Source organism: Scleropages formosus, chromosome 2 (genome assembly GCF_900964775.1).
Source record: "Scleropages formosus chromosome 2, fSclFor1.1, whole genome shotgun sequence".
NCBI lineage: Eukaryota > Metazoa > Chordata > Actinopteri > Osteoglossiformes > Osteoglossidae > Scleropages > Scleropages formosus.
In genome coordinates, this window is record NC_041807.1 from 27,688,890 (window position 1) to 27,698,567 (window position 9,678).

A 9,678-nucleotide genomic window follows, 5' to 3' on the forward strand; every position below is an offset into this window, starting at 1 on the left:
CCCAGACCATGAGATTACACCCAGCAATCTTATGGCAGCTCACCTTGCTGGAATAAGCTGGTCTCAGTAGCCTTGCAGTGTCCACTGGGTCTGCAATTTGGAAGGATATTTACTGTCTCGATTCTTCATCGTGGGCACATTACACAGCCTGGAACACTGCTGTGTCTCCCTATATCTTCTCTGTTTGGTGGAGATTTTGTTCATGGCCTCCTGAAATTATGTTCAACCTAACTGTACACTTTTCAACACACACACACACAATGTCTACAGCCACTTGTCCTAAGTGGGGTCGCAGCAAACCTGAGCCTAACCCAGCAACAGGGGCCGCAGGGCTGAAGGGGAGGGGACACACCACGGATGGGACGCCAGTCCGCCACATGGCACCCTAAACAGGACTCGAACCCCAGATCCACCACAGACCAGGCCCAGGCCAAACCCACTGTGCCCCCCCCCCATTCATTTTAGAACAGTAAAGCCCACAAGACTCACTAAAGTTAGATGAAGTTAGTACAACGAGCATCAGAATCAATGAGGTAAACGGGGTTTCCTTCACTGGGTGCAGTCAATCATTTTTCATGATATAACCAGAGTTTTCCTACTATGTATTAATGCTCTAATGATGAAAAGAAAACACGGATCTTGGTGCAGTTACAGAAGAAGCTGGATACCATGCTCTTCAATGCTCTTCTGACTGGAGACCAGATAGCTGTGCAAGAGCCATTTCATCAACATCAAGGGTCTCAGAGGGTCTCACTTAAACGCCACATTCCACACTCACTTTTCCTAGGTCAGACTCTGCTACATCCTCATGGTAGTGCTAGAGCAGTACCGCGGCGAAGACAAAATACTTTTAAAAAAACTGAGACCTAAAGAGAGGTTGGCTACCAGTCACATTTCAGCTGATGAATATAAAGAGATGGGAAGGAATTTAATAAAAAAGCAGTTTGTCATATTACTGCCTGGTGTATGCTAGAACGTATAGCACTTTATCTGCTTCTCTTCTAAATAACTAAAAAAAAAATATCCCATTAAACTGCTTGTCACCATATCTTCCTTGTCATGGCCTCATTTTCAACAGTGTAATATCCATTTAAGCATATAAACAAGACAGTGGGAGCCTCACTACATTGCTATGTTAACAAATACTGCCTTTAAAATATGACATTTAATAACACAGAAGTGTGTTGAGACTTGATTCATGCATCCTTTTTTTGCATATGTTTACACAAATCGAGTTTGACAGAAACTGGTAACTTTGCAAGTGCTAGGTGTGCATTGTAAGAGTTTCAAGAGGTAATTTAGAAGTACTGACAGATGCTCTAACAGCTTTCCACCACAGCTAGTTTATGTAACGTCATTTCACATTTCTTTTTCTTTGGCACCCTTTTTTGTATGTCTCCCATGGATACCCATGTAGTAAATCTGGCTACAGAACGCCTACGTAAAGAACAGAGTAACTTCTCCTTCAGCTAAGGTTTTCACTCTGGGGTACCATAGATAGTATATGTTGCACTCTTTCGTACCCTGGGCAGCTGTTCAGATTGCAACAAACAGACAGGACACTAATCTAAAAGTTGAATGCTGCTAATACAGACAACCAGTCGAATGGTGCACGTGCACTCGGGGTGTTAGAAGGAGGTTATATAGCTGTTGTGACAGATGTTGGGTGTCTGTTCCATCAGCAGAGAGTGATGTTAGAGAGCTCCAACAAACTGAGCTCCAAAACAGTACATCAGGGTGGCAGAGACAATTACACACATTTCTATCGCTAGTCAGGAAACCGGCACGTTAAGGTGTTGTTCTCTAGTTATTAGTATATGTACATTAAACTCAAGCAAAGTACTGTGAGAATAGTTTTATTTATCTGATGCCACTTACAAAATTAGGTTTGTATTCTAAGTTGCTTACCGTGAACTAGCCACTTTATACAGCTGGATAATTTTTACAGGAATAGTTCAGTGCAAGTGTCTTGCGGTAGGGTGCTACAGAAGGCGGTAAGATTGAGACTTGGCTCATTTTATTATAGGGCCATGGTTCAAATCACTATGCGATCAGCTACCCTGGTTTATTTGCAAAAAAAAAAAAAAAAAAAAAAACTATTAGCTTTTCCAAAGGACATTTTGTTGATCGATTACATAGAAGCTCCAGTTTAAGCCATTCACATGAAGGAAAGATGAATTTCAACATCCATCCTGCATTGAGTGACCTTAGCTTGAACTTAAAAAAAAATCAATCCCTTAATTATATCAGCTGCTGTCCCATATAACTAATCAACACATAGACATAGACACATATCACTGTATAAATGACTTCATAAGTGAAGCCGAGTGCTTTGGCTTTATTTTAAAATTAAATGACAATATACATATATTTTAATGGATATCTTTTATAAGCTTGTTACTTTATAAAATGTAAATGTATCTATTCAGCAGTATTCACCTTGCTTTTAAAGAATCATGGGGCAAAGAAAAGTTTTTCGTGCCTTTTTCGTTTCTTAATCATTAATGAGGACTGGCGCTTGAGGCTTACCAATACGAAATGCAAAAACAGTCAGTTGCTATTTAAAATGAAAAGGCAAAGGTGCTTCAACACTTTGCATGATTTTTACAGTTAAATAGCTCTTTGCGACGCTGTACGTACACTTATAACTCGGTGAATCGAGCAGCAGCGACAACAAGCCTCTTGAGTCTTTCTTGCTGTTCTACGAACGTGAAATGCAGTGCAGAAATAATATTATCATCATTACGGCTTTGTCCAGTGTTATCCTCAGAAACACCTTACAATCATAAAAGAAATTTTAAAGGAAAACGTAAAAGCACGTTTATTTTTGCATTTATTTATTGGCTAAAACGAGTCCCTCTTTCTTTGTGCGAAACGACGCTGTCTGCGAGGTAAATCAGTGTCCTACACTGCGAGACAACGACGGGACACGGATTAGGAGTGAGACGTAACTTGAGAAACAGCCGCGTATAACGGGGACCCAGCTGTACACAAACACGGCAGCACAAAGGAAACAACAGACTGAGGTTTGACTTCAGAAATATTTATAACTTCCCAGAAACACAAGGGCAGATTTGCCATCATATCTCTGCATCGGTTGTCATAGGCAAATGAAAATGGATACAAATAATATCATTAAATAATAAAACTCGAAACTGTTTCGACCTTTCCCGTCATTTCATTTTTAATTATTACATCGTATTCCATAAATACAACGGGCCAAAACCTTATATATAAAACTGTGAGGATGCTGCAGCCCCCGAGGCCCGGGGCGACTTCGATCATCGTGCCGTGGGTGGATTTAAGCAGCGCTCCTGACTGTTTGTGTTCGCCTGCATCATCATGAGCTCTCGGAAATATCTCTCTTAATATTTTAAACGCGTCTCTCTTTTTGGAGTTTAGTAAGTACGGTGGGGAAACAGAGGACAATAGAAGAGAGAGGCCGTGTTTGGTTCGCGCTGTGCGGGCTGATCGCAGTCGCCCTACTCCGCCCCCGATGGACCTGCCGGGCTGCGCGCTCCCCAGGCCGCACGCTGCTTCCGCGCGCCGGACCCCTCGGACAGCTCGCTTCTTCCAGCTGCGATTCTAACCGTACTTTTTCGCTCTCTCTCTCTCTCTCTCTCTCTCTCGCTCTCCCTCTGATGCCGGATCGCGGCTTCGTCTCAGCCATGGAGGACGATTTAGTGTGCGATTACGACTCGACGTGGGACACGGAGAGCGACGCCGACGAGTTGGCGGAGAGCACGCCGCGGCGCTCCGGCCACGACAAGAGCCAGAAGTCGTGGGGATTCGTACGTATCCCCGTCTCGCGTCCATTGCATGCCCTCCCCTTCCCTTTCCTTTCCTTCCCTTCCCCTTAGGCTACGGGTATCGCCGCCGCCGGTGTTTCTTTCTTTCACAGCGCGTGCCGTTCTGCTGTCACACGATACCCGTTTCCGGGCTCCGCGCGCTCCCGTTGCCCGCAGCTCGCGACACCGTCCATTGTCTGCAGCCCGGCTCGCAGCGTTCGCTGCCTAGCTAGTAGCTAGTACAGGAGCATCTTCGAGATTGTTAACGCAGAATCACTTCTGGAAATTACTCTGACAGATTTGTGTTAGTAAAAGTAATGATGTAAACGCGGAGTACTTTTTTTTTTTTAAGCTTTTTTTGTCCAGTTTCGTAGCGTTTGTTAAACAATTACACCGGCGTCGGCGCCCGTGAAGCGCTGTCGTGTCGTCCTCCGGAAGTGTGTGCTTTCCCTCCATCATTTACTGTTCAGATCTTTTAGATTGGAAATCTTGTCATTCCTCTGGTCCCGACCACTTAATTTCAGTTACTAGGCTCTACTACGTGTGCTTCATTATGCTTCATTCATAGCTATCGCTGTGTAATAAGAAATATATTGATGATGGAGTGTAGCGCAGGCTCTGTAAACTAAAAGTGGTATTACTAACTGAGTCTTGTATTTTTTAAAGCGTTTCATAATATCCGTTTTCATTATGGAGAAACGTTTACAAGCCTTCATGTTCCCCATCGATCAGTAAGACTTCATTTGCTGAGCTCTGTGACTGTCTGTTTCTCTGGCGGATTGTCTTCAGTCTGCTGTGCTTGTTGTATTTCTGCATGGCTCCATCCAGACAGTTGCTCTCCCTAGGTATTAAAAACAAAAAAAAAAAAAAAAAACATTTATTCCCGTTTTAATGCACCAATGTGTCAGTTAGTACAGGAATTCCTGTCAGTGCCCGTGGTTTTCTGGCAAACCGAAGGAATCTCATTTATGTGTGATAAAACCCATTTGGATATCCCAGTCTCCCTGTTCCCATTCACCATCATAATGGAGGCATCACTCATATTCTCGTTTTATTAAATGTTAATATTTCCCAAATAAAATGACCTATGCGTGTGTGCATGTTAACATTATTACGGTTTCAATAAACATCTCTGTAAACATATACTGATTTCGTTGCATGTAGGTGCAATTCCGTATGTTTTTCCTGATATAATAATCTTTAATGTAAAAGCCATTTTAAGCCTGATTTTTAAGTAACTAAACCTGAAAAATAGCTCCTAAGCTACAAAGTAGACATATTAAGTTGAATGCCACTCATGTGTCTGACATTGAGCTCATTAATATATGGGTGTCTAAAGCAGCGTGAACCTGCAAAATAATTTGCATTTATTAATTTAGCAGAGACTTTTGTCCAAAGCCCCAGGGTAATAGTTTTGAAAATCATGATGGTGTATCCCAGAAATGGTATAGGTGTAGATCAGTAACAGCATGACCAGCCACGTCATGGGAGTCACTGGATCCAATCATTGCCTCATGTGATCGTGTGTAGTGGCCAAGAAATTTGGAAACAGATTACTAGGACATCCTATGGAGAAAACACCATTTCCTCACAATATTCCCATATTCTAAGACTGCAATACCCCCCTATTCAGTGCTAAACAGATTTTAGACATCAGTCAACCTTTTTGTTGGAAGTTGGATCATGGAGTAGGTGTCCACTTCCTTCATCTTTCCGAAAACCTCCAGGCTTTTGGAGGATTGTCCCAATATCCTATTGCACATCGTTTTATATGACAGTATTCAAGGAAAAACTGAAGCTGTTCTGAAGTCATATTCAGTTTAAGAATTTATGTTTTGCTGAAAGTTGTTACTTTTAAAAATAAACATTCAAACATGTCCACCCATTTTAGCCCTTAACATATAATATAGCATGACCTTTTATGCTAGTATATAGCAAAGTCTATGCTTGTTTTATAAAATTATTGGAATCCTTTGCTCTTTTGCAGTGGTCAAATCCATCATCAAGAAACCTCCGTGCTGCAAAGGACATGCAGAACTATAGAAGAGGATATCCAGTAAGTCATATGATTATATGTAAATTAGTCAATATTGTGTGTACTGTAGTCAAGGATGTGTAACTGCAGAAGCTCACCACTATTTTTTCAATCTTCCCCTTCTTGTTTTCCTTCATAGAATATCAGTGAAGATGAATGTCAAGAGGAAAGGATGAATAATTTGAAATTTTATCTGAATGAAATCACTTCATCTCCTGATGGTGCGTTACTAAGGAAGTGCAAATTAGATTTTAAAAAATATTTAATTACTGCTGTCCAATGCTTTGTGTTATGTCCGTTCCTTTAGAGGTCTCAATAGAAGCTTTTCACAAAGAATGGAAGACCGATTATAAAAGATTGGAGAGAGTCCATTCCTATATTCAATGGTAAGAAATACACATTTAGAAATTTTTAAAATGTCATATCTTCACATTAACTCAATTTAAAATGTCATTAGGTTGTTTCCCCTTCGAGAACCTGGAGTGAACTACATGGCTAGTGAACTTACCAAGAGGGAGATCCAGGTATGCGAGGTCCACCAGTAAAGTATACCACCGTAACGTAATGTTCATACTGTCCAGTCTGAGCTGCTGTTTTTTCACAGGAGTTCCGTAAAAATGAGGAGGCAAAGCGGAGGCTGGTGGAATCCTATGAGCTTATGCTGGGTTTCTATGGCATACAGCTGCTCAACAAGGAGACAGGAGAAGTAAAACGTGCTGATAACTGGAGGGAGAGATTTGCCAATCTTGAACGGTCAGTGCAGGCTCTGAAACAAGTTGCTGAAAGATGCTTTTTCTCACCACGCAAAAAGTTATGCATCTCAGTCTACAGTTTGTCTCTTGCTTGCTAATTTTGATGGAAATAATTGAAGCAGCAGATGACGGTTACCATTTTTCTATTCAAAGGAGGGCGGTTACTTTGACTGTAAGATATCCAGTGTTTGCACATCATACACAAAGATTTTGGCTGACTGTGTAGTCTTGATGCTGGGTTTTGTACTCCGCATCAAGACACTAGTAGTGCCTAAAGAAACCACACTGATTTATAGCAAGTGCACTTCAGAATTAAAATCAATACATTTGTATGAAAAAATATTTTCCATTTTCTCTTAGAAGGGCAAAGTAATAAATGAAAAGAATTAGTTAACCTGCTAGGGCTCTCCCTTGTGATCATTTATTCCTTTTTTTTCTGGCTCAGTTTCAGATTTTTGATCTTACAAAACCCTTATAATTACACCTTCCTTGCTGCATTTAATTTTGAATTCCTTTATCTCAGGTGGTTTGTGTATGCTCTGAAATTAATAAGTTTTGAGGTCCAAGGATTTCAATTGTTGCAACAAAAAAAAATCACTGATGCTGACAGACAATGTCTCCATTAATAGAGACTACAATACTTTCAACTGAGATCTGGGGCAAATAAATGGGGAAAGGTTTGAAACCACAAGATTAATGTGAATACATGTATTTGGTTTAAATTTGTTGTTCTTTTCTTGACAGAAACATGCACAACAACTTGCGCATCACCCGTATCCTAAAGAGTCTGGGGGAGCTGGGATTTGAGCACTACCAGGCTCCACTAGTGCGTTTCTTCCTGGAAGAGACGTTGGTCCGGAAGAACCTCAGCACAGTGAAGCGCAGTGTGCTGGACTACTTCCTGTTTGCTGTCCGGAACAAGAAAGAGAGGCGGAACCTTATAAAATTTGCTTTTCAGCACTATGAGCCCAAGGACAAATTTGTTTGGTGTCCCAGAAGGATTCAGAAGCGTCTGAAGAAAAAGTCAGAGAAAAAACAGGAGGCAGCCAGCAGCAAAGACAGCTTTACAGCAGATGAAGGTCGGTCAAAGAGCAACATCAAGGACATTGAGGCTGGGAATGCCCGTGGGGAAGAGAAGACTACTGACACCATGGAGGTTCAAAAGCAGGTTGTGGATGAAGAGAGTGTTGACTCAGGCATGTTACAGGAGGGATCTTCTGTTGACCCTGAACCGCCAATGAAGGAGTCCACAGATGGCTCTCAGTTACTGGATAATGGAGAAACTGACCACTCCAACAGCACAGAATCAGATTGTGAAAACAGCAACGGAGGGAAAAATGGCTGCCAAATGAAGGAAAGCATCTGCAAGTCAGAAAAGGGCAAAGCAACAGACCTGGGTTCAGTTGCCTCTGAAAATGGAATGGGAAAGCAAAGCAAGAAGAAAAGGGAAGGAATTGCTGCAATGTCATGCAATGGCTCAGGAGAGGAGCTCCCAGACAGCCAGGATGTGGAAATGGATGGATCACTGTCCCCAGATGATGGTCACGATGAGTGGCAGCTCCAAAACTGCCCTATGAGCACCGAGACTCGCAGGTTGGCCAGGGAAGGTAGCGGAACCATTTCCCCGCCTCCAGAAGAAGGTCGTGCAGAAAAACAACCCAGGACTGATTTTGGTGATGCTTTCACTACAACCAGTAACGGGGAGAAGACCAGCGATCCAGGAAAAGTGGCAAATAAAGAGGCAACCAATGGTCCAAACCTGTTAACGCAGAGCACTGTCACGGTGTCAGAGGAAAACGTGGAGACCAGGGATAAACGGACAAATTCAACTGACAGCCATGGCTGTGGTGAGGTTATGGACATTGAGTCCTCAAAAAATATACACATGGATTTGTGTCGATTGTGAGCTGTGAGCAGCAGAAGGAACATACCATACATGAATTAATTTCCTGGACCTACAATGAAGTAGTTAAGAAGTTACTGAAAATAAGTTTTGATTGTATTCCACGCCTTAGAGTAGATATTGAAGGGATCATCTTGGTTCCTAGCAAATGGTGGACCACTTCCTGAAACTTTCATTGCTACATTGTTTACGTCCTTGTTGTCTAAGACCAGGTTTGCTTCTGTCCTTTTGAGAAACAGATTTTAACTTATTTGTGCTATTCTCATCAACTGGATAGAGTAATGCATTTCATGACTGATGTTCATTTGACTTTAGCCGCCTAGTGCTGGCCAGGGGCATCTGAGTTCAAATTTGTCGAAAAGCAGGACTTAACATGATAAAACTTATCTGGGAGACTTGTAATACAATGTTAAAAATGTGGTTGTCGGTACAGTTTTTGCACATTGTAGGCTGAAAGTATTTTGTGTAATACATCATAGAAAATGTTCTGTGTTTCAGAAAAAAAATTTTAATCTGTTAACCAGAAAACTGTCCAGTATGTCATGAATGCAGTTTTTTGCACTGTTTAAATAAAAAATGAGCAGCATAATTCCTTTACTTTGCCATATATGCCTGTACAACAAAATAAAAGTACTTCACATAATGAAATACATACATACATACATACATACATGAACACATGATTGTACTTTAAGTGTTTTTAAGGAATTGTTGTGCATAACATTTCCATGACATGTTGCCAATTAATTGTATGAATTGCGAAGAATAGCCAAGTAGTTGACTTTTTGATTGTATTAAATACACGCAGTATGGCCATGATGTGTCATTTGAAATGGCAATTTGAGGTTCTTTTTTCTCATGAATTAGTCTGAATGAAAGATTTCAGCATGTTTCCTTGTGGATAATGAATATTGGAAAAATTTTGACCACTTTCATGTTGTTCTTTTAATAGAAAATCTCAGGAAGAATAAAGATGAGATAAAGGCTTGTATTTGTTTTTTCTTTGATCTGTGGTCTTTAACTTACTCTACATGCAAGTCTTGTTTATTTGACCCTGTTGTAATAATCTAAATGAAGGTGAAGTTTAATAAATGAAGGTTTCTACTGGATTTTTTAAATCCACATAACTCTTATCAACATGAAACAAAGACTGACATCAGTTGTGATGTCACCAAATTCCACCAAAGAAGTGTGTGTGTA

General features: G+C 41.0%; 1 protein-coding gene across 1 annotated transcript; it reads left to right on the forward strand.

Moving 5' to 3' along the window:
* The first annotated feature begins 3,062 nt into the window (after positions 1 to 3,062).
* ogfr (opioid growth factor receptor) lies at positions 3,063 to 9,304 on the forward strand. The gene is made up of 7 exons (XM_018756593.2): positions 3,063 to 3,791; positions 5,776 to 5,844; positions 5,963 to 6,044; positions 6,131 to 6,209; positions 6,281 to 6,347; positions 6,428 to 6,576; positions 7,320 to 9,304. The coding sequence occupies exons 1-7, from the start codon at positions 3,642 to 3,644 to the stop codon at positions 8,479 to 8,481; spliced, it is 1,758 nt and encodes a 585-aa protein (XP_018612109.2). The 5' UTR covers positions 3,063 to 3,641; the 3' UTR covers positions 8,482 to 9,304.
* The last annotated feature ends 374 nt before the right edge of the window (positions 9,305 to 9,678 follow it).

Excerpts from the sequence above, each read along its gene's own strand:
- ogfr (XM_018756593.2), top strand. The coding sequence starts at position 3,642 with ATGCCGGATCGCGGCTTCGTCTCAGCCATGGAGGACGATTTAGTGTGC. Across the intron at positions 5,845-5,962 it reads ACTATAGAAGAGGATATCCA|AATATCAGTGAAGATGAATG; the intron begins GTAAGTCATATG and ends TTTCCTTCATAG. Across the intron at positions 6,045-6,130 it reads AATCACTTCATCTCCTGATG|AGGTCTCAATAGAAGCTTTT; the intron begins GTGCGTTACTAA and ends CCGTTCCTTTAG.